The sequence below is a fragment of the Salarias fasciatus genome, chromosome 22 (genome assembly GCF_902148845.1).
Source record: "Salarias fasciatus chromosome 22, fSalaFa1.1, whole genome shotgun sequence".
Taxonomy (NCBI): Eukaryota; Metazoa; Chordata; class Actinopteri; order Blenniiformes; family Blenniidae; genus Salarias; species Salarias fasciatus.
The window spans coordinates 10,940,902-10,961,199 of NC_043765.1; the positions used below are offsets into that span (position 1 = coordinate 10,940,902).

The 20,298-nt window shown below is 41.1% G+C and overlaps 2 protein-coding genes across 2 annotated transcripts; one reads left to right on the forward strand and one right to left on the reverse strand.

Moving 5' to 3' along the window:
* Positions 1 to 3,094: 3,094 nt before the first annotated feature.
* LOC115409291 (uncharacterized) lies at positions 3,095 to 5,110 on the reverse strand. Its single transcript, XM_030120399.1, has 5 exons — positions 5,040 to 5,110; positions 4,861 to 4,880; positions 4,661 to 4,775; positions 4,399 to 4,572; positions 3,095 to 4,221 (listed from the first exon to the last, which is right to left on the reverse strand). The coding sequence occupies exons 1-5, from the start codon at positions 5,040 to 5,042 to the stop codon at positions 3,577 to 3,579; spliced, it is 957 nt and encodes a 318-aa protein (XP_029976259.1). The 5' UTR covers positions 5,043 to 5,110; the 3' UTR covers positions 3,095 to 3,576.
* An 11,073-nt stretch (positions 5,111 to 16,183) lies between these two features.
* Positions 16,184 to 19,420, forward strand: rpl14 (ribosomal protein L14). Its single transcript, XM_030120402.1, has 6 exons — positions 16,184 to 16,282; positions 17,064 to 17,165; positions 17,257 to 17,351; positions 17,443 to 17,542; positions 19,143 to 19,196; positions 19,325 to 19,420. The coding sequence occupies exons 1-6, from the start codon at positions 16,280 to 16,282 to the stop codon at positions 19,382 to 19,384; spliced, it is 414 nt and encodes a 137-aa protein (XP_029976262.1). The 5' UTR covers positions 16,184 to 16,279; the 3' UTR covers positions 19,385 to 19,420.
* Positions 19,421 to 20,298: the final 878 nt, after the last annotated feature.

The following is a 20,298-nucleotide window of genomic DNA, read 5'->3' on the forward strand; positions in this document are numbered from 1 at the left end:
TTAGATGTAAGGTGAGTCTCTGATTGATTATTGTCCGGAGGTATTTGAATGACTCAACCCTCTCTATCACCTGGTTGTTGACTGACAGAGGGGGGATGATGGTGGGGTTTTTCCGTCGGTCGACAACCATTTCCTTGGTTTTTAGAGGATTAAGATGAAGACAGTTGCGCCTGCACCACTTTGCGAAAATGTCTATCTCATGCTGTAGTTGTCCTGGTGTGTTAGTCGTGTCCATGATCACAGTGTCATCAGAATATTTGATAAATGTTATGTCTGAGTTGGTGCTTCTGCAGTCGTCGGTATACAGAGTGTACAGGACAGGTGAGAGGACAGATCCTTGTGGGGCTCCGGTGGAAACGGTCCTGGATGAGCTGAGGTGACCGTTAACCCTTACCCTCTGTCGTCTGTCAGTCAGGAAAGAAAGGGTTCAGAGTATCAGATGTGGGTTGACGTCCATCTTGAGTAACTTACGACCCATCAGATGATGTTGCACAGTATTGACTGCGCTTGAGAAATCCACAAACAGCAGTCTGATAAAAGACTTGGGCTTCTCAAGATGAGTGTTTGCGCCGTGCAGCCGCGTCAGTACTGCATCCTCCACACCCCGATGTTGTTTATAAGCAAACTGAAGGGGATCAGCATATATGCGGACTTCATCTCAGAGCTGGGAAAGAAGAAGCCTCTCGAAGCCTTTCATTACCAGAGATGTTAGTGCTACTGGCCGAAAGTCATTATTACAGGTAGGATTGCTCTTTTTGGGTACTGGACAGATAGTGGGGGATTTCCAGAGAGACAGGATTGTGTGTTCAGAGAGAGAGCGGTTAAAGAGATGGCAAAAAACACCAGCCAGCTGACTACAGCAGGACTTCAGCAGCCTGCCACAGATCTGGTCAGGTCCCGGTGCTTTGTTTGGTTTAGTCCTTTTTAGCACGAGCTCTACCTCGATCTGTTGCAGCTCCAGGTTTTCAATGGTGGATGTCATTGGGGTGAGCACAGCTATTAGCTCCTTCCTCTCCTGTGTGTAGTCGGACTGGTCAAACCTGCAGTAAAACTGATTAAGGTCGTCTGCCATGTCGACCGGATCCCTCGTTCCTGTATTTAATGATGCTGAGTTTATGGGAAGGCCAGCTAGTGTTTTAACGCCTTGCCAGGCGACCCTGGCATTACCTTCCTGAAAAAGTTTCTCAACCCTCTCCTTATATGCCCCTTTGGCTGCTTTTATTTCTCTATTCAGTCTATTTTGGATTAATTTCGACTCGATTCTGTTTCCTGAGTTGAATGCTATTTTCTTTTCATCAAGTGTTTTTTTCAGGGCTCTCGTAATCCATGGCTTGTTGTTCGAAAATACCTTTACAGTCTTTGTAGGGACAATCATTTCCTCACAGAAGGTAATATAGTGGGTAACTGTGTCAGTGGCTTCCTCAAGGCTGCTCCCCACAGTGAGCACATCCCAATCTGTGCATTCAAAGCAGCCCTGTAGGGTCTCAACTGCATCCACATCCTACCTTTTAACCAGCTTCTTTTTGTGTGTTGTTATTATTTGCAAAGGGATTTTACAAGGTTTAAGTCTCTGCATACACAATAATCATCAAGAGGAAAAAAAGTGACAGATAAAGCTGTTTGCTGGTGTTTTCAATTTATTGGCATAGCCAAAATTGATATTACACTGTAGTTATTTTCCCAAAGTAAACACTGCTAAAGAGCTTGGAGCCTTTTTTTATTTAGTAAGGTGGGAGATGGACTGTCATTGCTTAAAAAGCAGTAATAACTGAGAATGGCCACCAAAAGCTTGTGACAAAGACTGTTAATTCTACAACTGACATGATTTATTACAGGAGGCAATTTTTTCCCCCTGGTTTCAAATAATCTTAACTTTAAAGACAACAAAGTAAGCCGATAGAATTTGCAAACGTTTATGGTGGCCTTTAAACGTCTCATACAGTAGTTGGGCTCAGACTGATGGAGTCTTTCCCCATTAATAATTCCCATGAAAACATGAAATACCGTCGTCTCAGACACTCTTAAAACGCATATTTAGTTAATTCTTACTTTTCAGCAAAATGCTGAGTGAACATTCAAACAGTGCCGACGTCTCTGTGAAAGTGAGACGCTGACTGCTCCCCATCATCCTGTTTGCAGACCTCCAGCGCCCTCTGCAGGGCTTTCTTTTCCCCAGCAGCTTTGATGCAGGAGCAGAGGACACTGTCCACAGCTCAGCTGGAGAACCTGCAGAGGACTGAGCTGAGCTGTCAGTCCAGCAGGTCTCAGCTTCCTGACGAGGTGGAGCCACTGATGGGTCTTCCTGTCCTGACCAGGGAGGAAGTGCTGCAGCTCCAGGTGAACTTTGGAAGATGAAAATGAGGACCATTCTTTATGCCTTTTATTCGCCCAAAAATGTATATTCAACTCAAATATGTTTCTGTTAGCAGTGGGACTCCATCGAAAAGTCTTATTAATGAATGGCTGTCCATAATCTATTTAAACTCTGACAAACACATATTGAAATGTGGATATTCACTTTGATGCCACAGTGGTACTAAAATAAGTAAATGAGTAAATATAAAAAGCCTTTTTCAGGTTAAAATCTCATGACTTTCCATCAAACAGATCAGAGGTTCAAAGCCTGACCTACAGTGATACCTATTGTACAGACAGTGTGTCACAACCAAATGTTTTCAGTTGTTTAATGCCATATCACCATTTTTCTCCAAATATACAAACATATATACATTTTAACATTGACATCTTCACTACAGTGATGTGCATCTGAGCTTGGTAAATAAAGTAAAAACTGGACATTTCAGACACACCATTCACAAGAATAATATATTGTCGGCTTTCAAATATTTACTTGCATGTGTGGATAATGAACAAAATAATCTTAATTTAAAATAAAGACAAACTATAGGTTCAGAGAAAAAAACAGTTCATTGAATTTTAGAGGTGAAGTTGCTTCTTTGCCAAAGAGCTTTTTCATCTTTCCAAAGTTTCACACTCTTGACTCATTTCATCTATTTAGTTCACCAATATGATGCTTATCAACAACTTTGTCCATACATGAATAAAACCCAGGAGGATGATTAATTTTTTTCCCCACTTTATTTTGAAATTGTGTGGCACATACTGGCTACAAACATTAGTACTCAGTATGCAATGCAATGCCAATTTAGAAAACACAGAGAAAAAAAAGGGAACAGACACAAAAAACCCTAAAACCAACCCAACAATATTATGACAAACTTATGATAGTCATGTTGATAAACCATCAAATCAAGAAGTCAAAATATACAACTTATTAAATATATACCCATAAAAAACACACACACACAAAAGACAAAGACAGGTGCCCTTAACTTAAGGACTTAACCAACTTAAAGGAGATTGAATTTGAATATATGAAAACCGGATGATTAATTTTTTAATTGATGTAACCTCATCAATTAAACCCTGTGTAAGACTGAACACGAAGACAGACACAGGGTGGTAATGCGTAAAAAGTGGAGGGTCGTCACAGAAGAAACTGGGCAACAGAAATAACAACTCATTGAGATATCAATTGAATTCAAAATCATTTTCTTAAATGGGCTGAATACTTTGTGGGACATAAAACTGACCATCCCACCTAAAGCCTTTCATTCTCAACCAACCCTCAAGTTCTTTACGAACTTCGTCTTCAACTTGTTTTCTACTTTCAGCAGTCCACTCTGCTTGGAACTCCACCTGCTCTGTAACTTGTGCCTCAGTCTTGAGCAGTTTACTCACACTCTCAACTTCAGCACAGTTTCCATAGCGCCATCTCTTCTCTTCAGTGTTGTTCAAACCAAACAAATCTCCACACGATGAGCAGGGGCGTTTTAGTGTTTGATCACGAATGTTGTACGCTTGACACCTGATATTCTGGGGAAGTCTGATGGTTCCATTAAAATTTGACCTTAGAGGCATTTTCTTTTTGAAGCGTTGATCATAGGACAGCACTGCCCCAGCTACGAGCTGATGCCAGGTCTGTAAGCAGGAGGCAGCAACCATGATTTTCCCAGCAACCCGTCCGAAGGTGGACATGGAGACTCCGTAGTGGCGGCCTGAATCTCGACTGTTGATCTGAGAGATGCACATGGTGGTGGACAACAAATGTTTTGGTTGATCCCCCTCTAGCTGCTGAACAAACTGTTGCAGCTGGTTTTTTACTTCTTCCTCATTCTCTTGTCCAGCAATGTGCACAATCTGAAAACAACCAACAAGACAAAAAACATCAAACTGCTGATATTCCTTCCTTTCATACTGTCATCATATTTCATTTCAGGAAACAGTTGTTTGATCACAGTAATAACAGTAATAATTGAGCACGTATTGGTAAATGTCCACAAGGTGAAACTATGTCTATTCTTTTGATAGTCTCACCATGTCCAGCACACATGAAAACGGGGCTCGATGGGGTAGTCGAGATGAATAACGTCGAAAAGCTTCAGGATAGGAGTCCGCCAAAAATTCTCGCATCTCTTGATCAATCTCAATACTCTCAGGACTAAACTGTGGGTCGTAGACTCGTCCCAAAAAGAAGATGCTGTGAAGAATCTGAACATACAAATTGTGAAGTTGCATGAGCATCATATATTAAAGACTCATTTCCAGTATTGTTTCATGTGGTTAACATCAGACTGACCTCATCCACTAATGGTGTGGTATCCTCTTCGGTGTCTTCACTCAGAAATACCATTTCTTCAATTAGTTTAGCAGCGTTCTTTCTGAAAATCTCTCTGTCTTCCAGACATTCTTCACTAAAACAACAAACAAGAGTAAGATTGGACTTCTTAACAAAACGTGACAGTAAACTTTTGTATGATAGGACATCGGCAAACTCACCGTCTGTTGGGTTTAGCAGCCTGATGTCACAGAGAAATAAGAAAAGAAATAAATAATAAAAAGTATTAATACAAACAGACATGTATCTCTCTCTCTCTGTATATACGTGTATATGTGTGTGTGTGTACCGAGAGAGAATAGTTTATACAATAATAAACCACTGAAAAGAACGGACTCACCATCGTCGCTTCCACACAAATGAAACTTTACTCTGACAAACTGAGATGTCAGAGTCCCTCCCTTTTGTCAACGGCACCTCCTCATTTTTCGGTTACGTCATGCAACTAACTCTTGTGAGGGCATGAAGTCTCAAAATGGAACCTTTAAACCCAGGGTGTGACTTACGGGAAATAAAAGTGTTGCTGCTAGAACAACATACCAGACTCATACAAGTTACTCGTAGTAACTGTTGTCTTTTTTAGGGATTCCAATGTGTTAGTTGATAACAGCTGTGAAACATTGAGACATTATCGTAGCAGAAAGAGATGTTGGTGTTTTTTCTGTCAGAGGACTTCAAGAACTTGAAGGTCTAAAAGTTTAAACAACTTCGCCAAGCTTTATTACAGAACACTTTCTGGTATGGATGGTGTTGAAGACGAGTTTCCAAACTTGCCTACAGCTAATTTTGCCACTTTAATATGCCAGATTCGAGAAGCTTTTGTCTTTACTAAAGCAGCCGGTGGCACAAATCCACTGTATTTAAATGAATATACTCCCCTGTTCCAATGCACACTTACCTTTCTTCTTCCCCATTCTTTCTTCCAAAGTGTAGAAAGCTTGATTTCAGAATTTCAGTGGGATAAGAAGCCCCCTAGACTGTGTCAGCAATATCTACAAAAACCAAAGGCATTTGCCAAATGTAGGTAATATCAATATTAGAGTTTTCAGTTTTTGTCAGTCACTTTAGTGCAGTTCTCAAATCACATTTTACATTTGCACAAAGGTTAATGCATGTCTAAAAATAACTGTACAAAGTACAAACCCTAGTGACAACCTGCAAAACCATGTCACTTGCTCAAAATGGATAGTTCATTCCTCATAGGCAAGTATTCATGTCAATGAAAGTGTCTTCAAGGTGAAAAGAGCCTGACGCCATTGTTTATGAGCAAGATCCTCAAAAGGCCTTGTCGTGTTTTCGTGATGACAGTTTACCCTGGAAGTGTTTATACATATACACTATTCACACAGTCATTTGAAGACGACAGCAAATACATTATTGTATTAAACTGAGCACAAGACACTGAATGTGTATATTTCACAGTTTTATTATAAAAGCTCTTTGCAGTTCTGTCTTCACAGCACTGTGCAAAAGACAAAACACACCCTTATTTATAAATAATATTAATGCATTGGTTTTATATAGCGCTTTTCCGGACACTCAAAGACGCTTCACATTGCATTATTCATTCACACCATACTCAGTGGTGGTAAGCTACCACTGTAGCCACAGCTGCCCTGGGGCAGACTGACGGAAGCGAGGCTGCCAATCTGCACCATCGGCCCCTCCGACCACCACCAACCATTCACTCTCATAACTTTCATACTAGGCAAGGTGGGTGAAGTGTCTTGCCCAAGGACACAACGACAGTTTTACGCCTGCGGGAGCGGGGATCGAACCGCCAACCTTCCGGTTATAAGACGACCTGCTCTACCATCTGAGCTACTGTCGCCCGTTATATTGCAATAAATATTGCAATTGAATATTCAACGTGAACAGTATTGCAAATCTTTCATGCACATTCAGACATATTTTCATCCACTTCACAGCGAATGTCATCTGTTGCAGCGCAGTGTGAAGAGCATCTTCTCGAGTGGCAGATCCACGTTCTGCAGGACTCTGCTGGACAGGACTTAAATGACGACTGTTAATCTTATAGAGAACGGCTATTCAGCAGTCACAAGTAAGAGTTCATTTTGACTGACATGACATAATGAATGAATGAATGAATGAATTATTTAATTGATGAATTGATTAATTATTTGGGCCTTTAGTAGTCCTACAAGGGGAAAATTTAGAATAAAAAGACTTAATGACTTAATAAGAGACTTAAAGCTATCATGGGCTGCTTGCAATCCTGTGATGAGACATTTTGAAAAAAAAAAAAAAAAAACAACACATAAAAGCTCAGCAAGATTTCAAGCGGAGCAGGACAATGAGCCTCCTCTCACTGAAGCTGCTCCTTTTCCTGCAGATGATGCTGTACGGTGGATGCAGCGGGTGTCTGTCGCTCAGCCACAGATGTTGGACTGTTCAGTTCAGTACCCACAACAAAACACTGTGTGCATAAAATCACAAGTAACATCCCTGATGATGATTAAACAATTCCCATCTTCATGAAGCCTCAATAAGCCTCATGCCTGCAACAAAAAAAAAAGAAGGCAAATAGTCAGCTCCTATGGTTCTTTCTTCTTTAAATTAGATTGAATCAGTATTTCAATCTTGCCTTCACAGAGCATCCGTTACTGATTTTAATACATAACACATGCCAAGAACAATGCCCTCAGCTTGAACGCTGCACAACAGATAAAGATGCTTACGTCTCTTCATTCTGCTGTTCTTGAGACTCTGTATGAATCGGGATTTATTTGCTGTCACAACTTTCCGATGCTCCTCGTCCAACCTCCTTCCCACGGGACCTTTTCTCACTTTGTCCCAGTCCTCCTCTGTCTACACACAACACACAACATCAAAAACAAACTTGAATACACACTGACAGTAATTCAACGGGACAATACTTGTTCTCAGTAAGGAAGTAACTGCTCACCATATTTTTGAAGGCCTCTCCGTTGTAGTAGCTCTTGGATGCTGGATACTCAATTCCCTCGTCACACAGCTGTTTCAGACCAGGTGCCACCAGGTGCAGCTCCTCGCCATCGTAAGCGTAGATCTTCTTGTCCTCACATGTCATCAGAACCAGGTCGTACGGGCAATAGGTGCCCTCCACGACACCGATGACTTGCATGTTCACCTCGTCCTCGAGGTAGAACTTCCCCCATCCATTCACCTCACCTGGTTTGTCTCTGTAAATGGTGTCCTCCACACCCCCGATTGTCAGTGTGGCACCGGCTGGACTCATTAAGGGCAAGCTAAGGCGATTACATTGGGAAACCATGTTTGATACCCAATTCTGGTACTCTTTTCCTGTAACACATGGACATGGAACATTAAATATAAAGTGTCAAAATACAATTATTTTTGGGTATTGTTAAATTTGAGTCAAGGGTGTGTGCGTAGTAGACCTGTTTTTCCATTGCACTGGTGGAACTTAGAACTTAGTCCTGATAACCTGAAAAGAAGACAAAATCTTGTAAGAATAAACGAAAGCAACGTGTGGTCATACTTTCAGTGGCACCTTGAAGATGTGGTGGAACTGACTCAATAATTGGTGGAACTGACTCAATTCTGTTACAATGCTACATCCATACTTTACATAACCTCCCTCTGTTCCTCCTGACCAAAGATCTCACTGCAGACGCAGCTGTCTCAAATCCACCACCCGTGGAGGATTCCATGCAGCTGGGACACACTTCAATCACCCCACAGGAGCGGGAGCAGTGTCTCCTCGACCATCTCTGCCTATACTGATGGCAATCGGGGCACCAGCTCACCAGCTGGTCCCTCAGATGTCAGGAGAATCTCCGGGTAAAGAACACAGGACTCCCACTTTCCTTATCTTGCTTTAGAATAGAATATACTTTATTAAAAAGTGATGAAAGGTGCAAATACAGAGTAAGAATAAGTAATAGTGCAAATCATAACAAGAATGATAATAGAAATATGAAAAGATCCAACGTTACATACAACACAAATCTTAAAAAATATAGTAGGAACTGTAATACAGAGATGTACAAATATGTTTTTTTGTGCAGCAGAATGAGAGGTATAATGAAGTGCTTATGTTTGCTTATGGGGGTTATAAAGTGACCATGATTGCAGGATATTATAATGACCAGGGTTATTGTACATATTCTACACAGTGGAGTCGTACAGTCAGACACCGGTGAGGATGAAGGACCTGCGATAGCGCTTTTTCCTGCACTGAGCTAAACTCCTCTACCGTCCGGTGCAGTGGGTGAGAGCTGTTGTCCACAATGGATGTGAGTTTAAGCAGCCCGTTATGATGTCCTCTTCCTCTGTGTCTCTCTAACAGGTGCTGCCTGTGGACTTGATTTCCAGTATGAATACAGATCGTGAATGCATGGCCCCATGATCCCTTTGACTACTTGTGTTTCAAGCATGAGGTGTCAGAAAAGTTACCACAGGGGTAACTGGCTTGTTGCGACCAAGTGTCCAGTCATGGCATCGCTTTTTGATCCTTCGATGTTGGCTCTTCCTGTCATTGTGAAGTAGAATTCACCAAGCGTTGGATTGTTCGGTTTAGACCGTCGTGTGACAGGTTAATTTTACCAAACTGATCATGTGGTGTTCCAATCACTTGCCTCCTGGAATTCATCAAGCTAGAGAGATCCCTTAATAGACAGCTCCTATGGCAGGTGATCCACAGGACTGAACCTTTAGAACCTACCTTTCATAATGAGCAGGAGAACTTTTAAGTCACCATTCAGCGGTCCTCTCATCTCGGGCTGTCTGTGGCTGAAAAAACACAATCCAAAAGTGAACCGGTCCTCAAGCGGCATTGAGTATTGGGGTAACACTTGCCAGGTAAAGTATTTTTGAGCAACTGGAGACATGTGAAGAGGAGGGAGCAGGGAGGGCGGCGAGGGGGTGGGTGGGGCGAGAATGGAATAAGTTGAAATAACCGTTTAATTCATCCGTCCAGTGCTGGTCTCCGTCAGCTGGCCCTCTGGCACTCGGCCCAAATCCAGAGATGTTCTTAAGTCCTCTCCACAGATCTCGGGCATTGTTCTGGGCCATCTTCTCCTCCAGCTTCCTCGCATAGTCCTTCTTAGCCCTCCTGATCCTCCACTGGAGCTCTTGCTGAACTCTCCTCTGCTCCTTTCTGTCCCCTGAGGTGAAAGCCCTTTGCTTTTGGTTCAGGAAGACTTTACGCTCAGGGGTGACCCATGGGTGGTTGTTGGAGAAACACCCTACCCTCCGGGTTGGCACAGTGCTGTCCACACAGAAGTTCATGTAGTCCATGATGCAGTGCGTGAGCCCATCGATGTCGTTCTCAAAAGAGTCACATGCTCCAGTCCTGCAGCCTCCCCATTGGCCTCCTCAGTCCACACTTCATAGACCTCCTCTGCGCAGGTCCCCTTTGCACCTCAGGTGTGTGTTGGGGGAGCAGATAAACCACCAGATATTCTCAAATTCTGCTGCATATTTAACTGACCTCAAAACCACAAACTATATGTATGATTCATATCAACTAAGGAAGAACAAGAACTAACAGGGTTTTTTTAATCTTTCAACATGTCATTACTCATTTGAATCTCTTTGAAACAAAAAAAATAGTTCTTACTGTGAATCACTCCCCATTCTTGCTCACTGGCACCTGGAAAACAATATATTTATAATTTAAAGGTGTAAAATATAATAACTACTTAACTACAGTAAGATAGTACCAATGCTAAAAAGAAACAATGGAATCATAATATTTTCCACTTGAGAGAATGTGCATATAATACACCACTGACAAAAAGTACTGGGCTAAATGATTAAAACAGTCTCAGTTTACTTCTGGAGTGTGTGTCACACTTTTACTTCAATACAAATCGGGTTTTTTTGCCAATAAAAGCAAAACTACATGAAAAAAAATCATTTTATTTAAATTCTACAGTTCATTTCTGAAGGTGGTATATACGCAGCTCTTCAACTCCTCTGTTGTAATTTCTTTTTTTTTTAACCGTCACCCACTTAATGGGTAAATATTGTACTTATTCACTGTCACGGTTTAACACGTATATACTGCATTATTTCTATGTCATTCTATTTAGTCAGTTGTCACTTTTGTGTTGAGCAGTGCTCTTATTAAGTTTTCCTTTGAATCAATAAAGTGTTTATAATACAATTTTTATCAAATGTTTGTACAGAAATCTAGTGGTGTAACAGACAACTCCACAGTAGCCCTTATGCAGTCTTAGTAATTCAGTATTTCCCTCTTAAAACTGTATTACTTTTTAAACTTGTTCGACACCATGGTCTAATAATTCAAAGCTTATTCTTTGTCCTCTTTATAGATCATACTGCATTTTACTGAGAACTCCCGCTTTCAAATCGCTGTGCTTTTAGAGACGAATAAAAAATGTATTTTACTGTTCAAAACTGAGAGTTTAACAAGAAAAACAGTCATTACAGATGTAGATATAGATTACAGATATTGTATAAAATAATTTTATACGATAAACGATTTTCTGTCATGGATCTGGTGTTTATAGAGACATACAAGACAAATACATCAGATGACTGTTTCTGTTGCGCAACAGAAAGTATTTAGTGGAAAAACAAAACCCAGTTTGCGCTGCGTCACACAGGCGTCGTCCTTATCTGCCTCGTGCGCACAAACACGTTGAATACCGATAAAAGTCAGGTTTTTTTGGTTTATTTTTTTTTCAAAGATGTTCATAAAAACCTTTAAAAGGCTCAGAAGCTCTCTTTCATTTTCTATTTTCCATAATTAACGGTGGAATAAACCTTCAAGGTAAAAAGTAAACCTAATCTAAAATATACAAACCCAAAGCGGGTCAAACATTGACGATTACTGACATTATTAAGAGTTGAATAGAAATTACTTTACCACAAACAAGGACGACGGCCTCGGAGATCTTCTTTGCGAACAAAGTCGAACTTCCGCAGTCGAATAGTGAGGGATTTTTTTTCCTGCTGCGCCCAGACCCGTCCGGCTGCGCCACTCCCTCTGACGCATTCAGTATATTTCCAGTGCAGCTTTACGAACAGCGAGTCGGGACACGTAGGTCCAACAGCGCTTTACAGGAACAAAATAGGCATCGACAAGAGGACACATGAAATAAGAAACAGTGTTGTGCAGGAAAACCCTTTCAGAAAGAAATAGCTCTGACGATTATTGAACAGTTGCATAGATTATTTCCTCATACTCTCACAAGTTACCAATTATCAGCAAATGCATGTTTATTTATTTATGTATAAATTAATTAATTCGTTTATTTATTTATTTTCAGAGGAAACTACAGTGCCTAGAGAAGACTCATGTACTTGTTTGCACATTGTCTTTCTTTCTTTCTTTTTCTGTCCAGCGCACAAACTCCACCCACCACCAACAAATTATGTGACCCAACATTATTATTCTCAAACAGAAACAAATACTAACAATGTATTTTTTTAATCTGATGTCACTGTTGTGGGGCCTAAACAAAGCTTTTGTCCAAGACTGTGTTAACCTGTTTGTTCTGTATTGTTTTTAAAGTATTAGTTTTGACAGGTAGATTTAAGGAGAGGAAGAAGGAGCATGTCGGAGTTTGTTAGTTCTTAGTTCTTAGTTTGAGAAGTAATGTTCTAAAGTGAGTGAATTGGCTGGTTTGTACAGATCATCTGCCAGGAGACCCTTTTTAAAACAGAAAGCTGCTTCTGTACACTTTAACACAGCTTCTCCGTCATTGTTTTCAACCAGGAAACAAAATACGTCCACTAGAGGGCGCTGCCTCCTGCTTCCTGCTGAGGATCCGAGGTGGATTAGAACGTGATCTCTTTGGACCACAAAACTGAGAAGATACTGCCTGGGATTTTTTGTAGCTCTTGCTCTTTTGGAGAACAAGTGAGTTTTGATTTCGACGTTGTCAAGTGAACAGGCCCACAGAAGGTAACCACAGGCCCCAGCGTTTCACAGCAGAGAGAAGTGCTTGCTTTTCCATGATTTTGAGACCTTGATTTATATACTTAGCAATTTCTTTAACAATTCAAATTTGGCTCAGTGGTTAATGACATGTTTGTGCAGTGTGACAAACTCATAACACAATTTATTTCTGCTTTACATGGACTTTAAGGTACTTTATTCTGCCGGCTGTATAGGAGTGTTGTGTTGAAATTATTTACAGTGGAAATTGTTTTTATTTTTTTAAATTAAAGCGAGAAATTACTCGTTTCAATTCAATTCAATTCAATTCAAAGAATTTTATTTATCAGTTAGGAACTTCATTTGTGCAGAGCATCAGTGCGTGTACAAAACAACATGCATTCAAACAGTCAGCCTCCATGCACACGAATACCCACAAACGACCAAATAAATAAATAAGTGCTGATATACAATTAAATTAGATAAATGACTGAATAAAAAGTAAATGATAAAAAGTCGATTAAAATACAGAAGATATATAAATAGATAGATAAAAACAAGCTCTAATCATAAACTCATGCAAACATATATAGAATATGCTTTGTCAAGCCTATTCCAGACGTGCGAAGTGCAAAATTACAGAGTGCAGATTACGGTCAGGCATTCATGAGCCGGATGGATGTGGGTACGAAACTGGACATGGCTCTCTTAGTCCTGAATGTCAGTGATCTGTATCTCTTGCCTGAGGGCAGCAGGTTGTAGTGACTGTGCAGTGTGTGCGTGGTATCAGAGGCTATATGTATGCCTTTTCTTCTGTTGTAAATGTTGGTGAGTGAATCCTGCTCCAGCCCAATTATTTTACTGCTCAATGTTATGATTTTGTTGAGTGGGCTGTGATGGATATTGGACAGTGAACCAAAGCAGGCTGATATATTGAAGGTGATGACAGATTCAGTGAAGCATTTGTAGAAAGCTGTCAGGACTGACTGGTGAACCTGTAGCCTGCGAAGCCTTCTGAGGAAAAATAGGTGCTGCTGATATTTGGAGAAGATGGTTTCACTGTTTAGATGTAAGGTGAGTCTCTGATTGATTATTGTCCTGAGGTATTTGAATGACTCAACGCTCTCTATCACCTGGTTGTTGACTGACAGAGGGGAGATGATGGTGGGGTTTTTCTGTCGGTCGACAACCAGTTCCTTGGTTTTTAGAGGATTAAGATCAAGACAGTTGCGCCTGCACCACTCTGCGAAAATGTTTATCTCATGCTGTAGTTGTCCTGGTGTGTTAGTCGTGTCCATGATCACAGTGTCATCAGAATATTTGATAAATGTTATATCTGAGTTGGTGCTTCTGCAGTCGTCGGTATACAGAGTGTACAGGACAGGTGAGAGGACAGATCCTTGTGGGGCTCCGGTGGAAACAGTCCTGGATGAGCTGAGGTGACCGTTAACCCTTACCCTCTGTTGTCTGTCAGTCAGGAAAGAAAGGATCCAGAGTATCAAATGTGGGTTGATGTCCATCTTGAGTAACTTACGACCCATCAGATGATGTTGCACAGTATTGACGGCGCTTGAGAAATCCACAAACAGCAGTCTGATAAAAGACTTGGGCTTCTCGAGATGAGTGAATGCGCCTTGCAGCAGTGTCAGTACTGCATCCTCTACACCCCGATGTTGTTTATAAGCAAACTGAAGGGGATCAGCATGTATGCGGACTTCATCTCAGAGCTGGGAAAGAAGAAGCCTCTCGAAGCCTTTCATTACCAGAGATGTTAGTGCTACTGGCCGAAAGTCATTATTACAGGTAGGATTGCTCTTTTTGGGTACTGGACAGATAGTGGGGGATTTCCAGAGAGACAGGATTGTGTGTTCAGAGAGGGAGCGGTTAAAGAGATGGCAAAAAACACCAGCCAGCTCACTACAGCAGGACTTCAGCAGCCTGCCACAGATCTGGTCAGGTCCCGGTGCTTTGTTTGGTTTAGTCCTTTTTAGCACGAGCTCTACCTTGACCTGTTGCAGCTCCAGGTTTTCAATGGTGGATGTCATTGGGGTGAGCACAGCTATTAGCTCCTTCCTCTCCTGTGTGTAGTCGGACTGGTCAAACCTGCAGTAAAACTGATTAAGATCGTCTGCCATGTCGACCGGATCCCTCGTTCCTGTATTTAATGATGCTGAGTTTATGGGAAGGCCAGCTTGTGTTTTAACGCCTTGCCAGGCGTCCCTGGCATTACCTTCCTGAAAAAGTTTTTCAACCCTCTCCTTATATGCCCCTTTGGCTGCTTTTATTTCTCTATTCAGTCTATTTTGGATTAATTTTGACTCGATTCTGTTTCCTGAGTTGAATGCTATTTTCTTTTCATCGAGTGTTTTTTTCAGGGCTCTCGTAATCCATGGCTTGTTGTTTGAAAATACCTTTACAGTCTTTGTAGGGACAATCATTTCCTCACAGAAGGTAATATAGTGGGTAACTGTGTCAGTGGCTTCCTCAAGGCTGCTCCCCACAGTGAGCACATCCCAATCTGTGCATTCAAAGCAGCCCTGTAGGGTCTCAACTGCATCCAAATCCCACCTTTTAACCAGCTTCTTTTTGTGTGTTGTTATTATTTGCAAAGGGATTTTACAAGGTTTAAGTCTCCTCATACACAATAATCATCAAGAGAAAAAAAGTGACAGATAAAGCTGTTTGCTGGTGTTTTCAATTTATTGGCATAGCCAAAATTGATATTACACTGAGTTACTTTCCCAAAGTAAACACTGCTAAAGAGCTTGGAGCCTTTTTTTATTTAGTAAGGTGGAAGATGGACTGTCATTGCTTAAAAAGCAGTAATAACTGAGAATGGCCACCAAAAGCTTGTGACAAAGACTGTTTATTCTACAACTGACATGATTTATTACAGGAGGCAATTTTTTTCCCCCTGATTTCAAATAATCTTAACTTTAACAAGAATATTGATGGCAGTACTGGGTGAGGACTGTCCTCCACTGCCTTCACATTCTATTTAGGATGTCTACTTAAACCAAATTCTAAAACCCCACAGGAATACAACTTTTGTTTTTCACATCATGTATAATAATAACTGCTGTTTGTAACTAACCTAAAGGTGTAAAACCATATTGCCTGAGCTTCCTCACATCATTCACGACTTAATCAAATACTCCTCAGACAAAAAAACTATTTTCAACAATGACCCCATATAGTCGTGTCAGTTGCAACTTTGTTTAGAAAGTTTAAACTTTCACCAGTTTCACATGTCAGTACTCTACAAACTGCATATTGTTGCATTTGCGACACGACTCAAGACTTAAGCACAGGAGAATTGAGTTGCAGACTTAAAAGACAGATTAAAGAAGAAGAGGCATTTGCTGTCTGCGTGAGCACAGAAGACTCTATGCAAGAAAGACTGGCTGAGACTGAAACAATTTGTTATTCTGCTGCTGGCTGCTGGCTGGCACCAGGAAGTGAACTTTCTTCTTCTTCAGTTTAATGGCAGGTGGCACCAAGTTTTGGGGTGCATTACCGCTGGAGTGTAAATCGAAGTTCGCTACCTCCTTCTATCTTAACCCCTTAAATGCGAACTTATTTCAACTTCTAACCCCCTCTAACCACAATAGGCCATAAAGAAGAACTGCGCATGTGCGAAGAAAGAACGGAACCAGTATTACGTCATCCGGAAGCTCGCTCGGCCTTTCTGCTCCCGGACTGCCATCATGGTGAGTTCGCCATGAGAGTGTAGCCACTTAGGAAGCCGAATTTCTTTACATACACCGCATTATTTGTTCACAGCGACACTCAGATGCATTATTGAGATATACGAACGCGTTTGTTGTACACCTGATATGGTCATTTGGCCCAAAACTGGTGGATTTTTTTTGTGTATAAGATGTCGGCTATCGGCTTCGGTACAACGTGGTCGAGGGGATCGAGAAGTAACCGGAACACAGAAAACTAGAGTTTTGGCCACAACCTAAGTTAAACTATTTCCGTTCTACGTGTAAATGTTTTTATTTTCAGTGCACTAATGTGTGGGTTCACCATTGAATGGCCGGATAAGCGTTAGCGGCTAAGCGCTAGCTATGCTGCTAGCTGTTTATACACGTTCCGGGGTGGCAATAAGTACATAACGATGTTGTTTCTGTTATTTTAGATATGACAACAGAAAAATAAATTGTCATGAATTGCAATAAAAGGATATCCAACAAGATGACCCTAGTGGCACCAATGTTAAGAAAGCTATGGTTCAAAGAAATCCTCTCTATGAATGTGCCATTCTTATTGGAATAATGTATTTAAGCACAAATAAAATCATGACTTTTTTTTTTCCAGTATAAAAACATCCTTTTCCTGAGTGAAGCTCTGACACAGTGAAGAATATATATTTTACATTTTTCTTTAAACATGGTGTTCTTTGAAACTAACCTTCTGATTCTAATTGAGCCAGCTTTAATGAATTGCAAGCTTCAATTGTGTCTGCCTTCTCATGCCTCCTGTCAGGTGTTCAAGCGTTTTGTTGAGATTGGCCGCGTTGCCTACGTCTCCTTCGGACCCCATGCCGGCAAGCTGGTGGCCATCGTAGATGTCATTGACCAAAACAGGGTGAGCACTTTGGGGATGATTACATATGCAGCTTTTGATGAGCGCTGATGTTGCATCGTGCCTGATTCAAACTGGTTCATTTGCTTTCTAGGCTCTTGTTGATGGCCCCTGCACAGGAGTGAAGAGGCAGGCCATGCCCTTCAAGTGTATGCAGCTCACAGACTACGTCATCAAGGTTCCCCACAGGTGGGTGTGGACACACACTGACCGAATGTCTGACTTTTGTGTGTTCGTCTACGAAAAACATTTCTGTACCTGTTGTGTGTGACGTTCACAGCGCCCGCCAGAAGTTTGTGAGGAAAGCCTGGGAGAAGGCCCAAGTCAATGAGAAGTGGTCGGAAAGCAACTGGGCCAAGAAGATCGAGGCGAGACAGAAGGTAGAGACTATTGTGGATATGATTTAAAACCTGTTTTTACCATCGAAATTTCAACTGGTGCAGCGCTTCTGCTTTTTACTTCACTCATTCACATCTGTATTTCAGCCAGTAAATGCAGTGACTCCACAGTAGAGATGGATAAAATACATATGATAGCATGGAACACAGTGAAAAGGAGACAAAAAGATGACTGAGCTGAAAAATAGACAACAAAATTACAATAGCAAAGAAATTGACAATTTAATCTTTATGTCCGCAGTCAGACATGTTTAGGTTGTGTGACGATACATCCTTTTATTCTTCTCCAAGATAGGAAATCCAAGATGTCCAGCAGCTCACAAAATATTGACTTCCATAGCAAGAATTCACTGTTGGGACAGCACTATTAAAATTAAAATATAAATGAGAGCCAGCACAGGTAGTTATGAATGCAGATTTTTGCCAACGCTTTTGCTCTTAAAGCTCATTCGTGTTTTTCATGTCCACATGACACGTTAGTCCATGTGACGTAAAAATCGTCATCCAAAATGTTCCCACTAATAGGGAACGTGAGCTGGGATTGGACCTGCGGTATTCAACAGGGTCCAGAAAAAGCTGCAGTGGCTGCTGGTTTTTGTTCCAACCAAGCAAGAGCAGCTGGACTCCACCTATTTCACCAAGTCTACAGGTGGACTCACTTGAGGAAATGGGTGGGGTCCAACCAAACAGGAGCACATCAGACTCCACCCATTTCCTCAAGTGAGTCCACCTGTAGACTTGGTGAAATAAGTGGGGTCTAGCTGCTCTTGCTTGGTTGGAACAAAAACTAGCAGCCACTGCAGCTCTTTCTGGACCCTGTTGAGTACCGCTGGATTAGACGGTCATGGGACTGGTTAGTTTTACTCTACTGATAATGTGTTACTGCAATAGTAATCAAAATGTAGTATGAATGGAGCCATTTGCGCTTCAGTGGTCAACATGCAAGTCCAAAGCAGTCAGTGGAACAACCCATGAGGGAGACACACAGATGAGATTTTGCTGACTGTTGCTTTCAGGTTTTTTTTTTTTTTTTTTATAATCCTCTTGAAGTTTCAGTGATTACCACTGGAGTCCATGTATTTAAACAGATGGTCAAAGGTTTTTTTCACTGGATTTTTTTTGGTTACTGTAATTGGAACTACTATTTTGTGAATACTGTAGTTTGCTTGTTGGTATTGATAATTTGAGAGGGTGCATCTTTTGGCTTCGACCATTTGGCTTCCTGTAAGCACCAGTGAGTCTGATGTTGTCAGAACTGATTTGGTTTTAGTACATCCCTATCTTATCTGAGAGGCAAATGAATGTGCTGAGCTACCATCTCGTTTGAGAGACAAATGTGTTGCTAGTTGAACTCCCAAATGTGCTGAAATTCACGCTTGTGCCACAGAACAAATTTATCCAAATTTGCGTATTCTCTTCACATTTTAAGAGTACGTCTTAACTTGAGTAAAGATAGGACTCGACACCTTCTCCCTGAATTCAGTACACCTTAGGGGATTATGTTTTCACAAAGCACCGGTCCATGCTGGCTCTCCGTTCACTTTGCTGCATTTTCAGTTCCTCATGTCTTTTATCTTTGCAGAGGGCCAAGATGTCCGACTTCGACCGCTACAAGGTGATGAAGGCCAAGAGGATGGTAAGTGCAGCTGAAACGCACAAATTAACTACAAACACGTTGGATTTGTTCTGTTGTGGTGCTTCATAAAAACTGTAGTTAATAGAAAACACCATTTTCTAACTAATGCATCTACTTCCTTTGTGCAGAGAAACAAGATCATCAGGCACGAGGTGAAGAAGCTCCAGAAGGAGGCAGCAAAGAAGTGAAAAGTTTTCACCACAATAAATTCCACTTGGATTGTTTTTCCGTGTCCTCTTCTCTTTTCTCTCTTCATGCTTCAGAAATCTTTGTAGCTCAAGTAGTTAATTCATATTCTAATGGGGCTTTTTCATAAATATTGCTAATACCATGGCTCTTGATTAAATACATCTTTGCACTAAAAAACTAAACTAACGTAGTCAAAATAATTTGTGAATTATGTATACAAGTAAAATAAATGCACTATAGTTACAAGTAGGCACACTTCAATGGAAATGTTAGCGGAGCTTTTGGCAGCAGTGACAGTCTGAACATGAACTCTTGAAGGTTTTCAGGCTTTCTCTACATTTCTTTCAAACTTCCATCCACGGGGTTGCACGTTCCAAGCTATCTGAACTTAAAGGAGCCAAACAGAAAATGGTTCTCGATCAGGGATGAAACACATTTCAGTACAGGGGCTGCATACACCTCGGTTCTATGTTGAGATGATCTGACCAGGGAAATGGTGCCATAATAAACTTAAAAGTTTTTGATGTGGCCCAGAGTTCATGTGATGTTACTATATATTTCAATGCGTATAACAGCTCTTTGCAATACCTGGCTGTTGAATTTCTAAGAAAAAAATTACATTCAGGAAATAAATTAAGATTTACGTGGAATTCCATCTGCAGAGAGCTTTTGTTTTTAGTCAAACTTAACCTTGAGTGTTAATGAAATTGAAGCAACACCGTGATCCCTGGATCAGTCAATAGTGAATTACTGAGCTGTCACAGACCAATTGACTGTCAAAAATACATGTCAGTGATTGTGGAAACAAGTAAAAAAAACACACACAGCCAGGAGGAACATGAACTTGACACAAAAACAGTCTGGAATATATTCCTGTCTTGCTTAGAGGCAAGAGTGCAAACCACTCAACAGT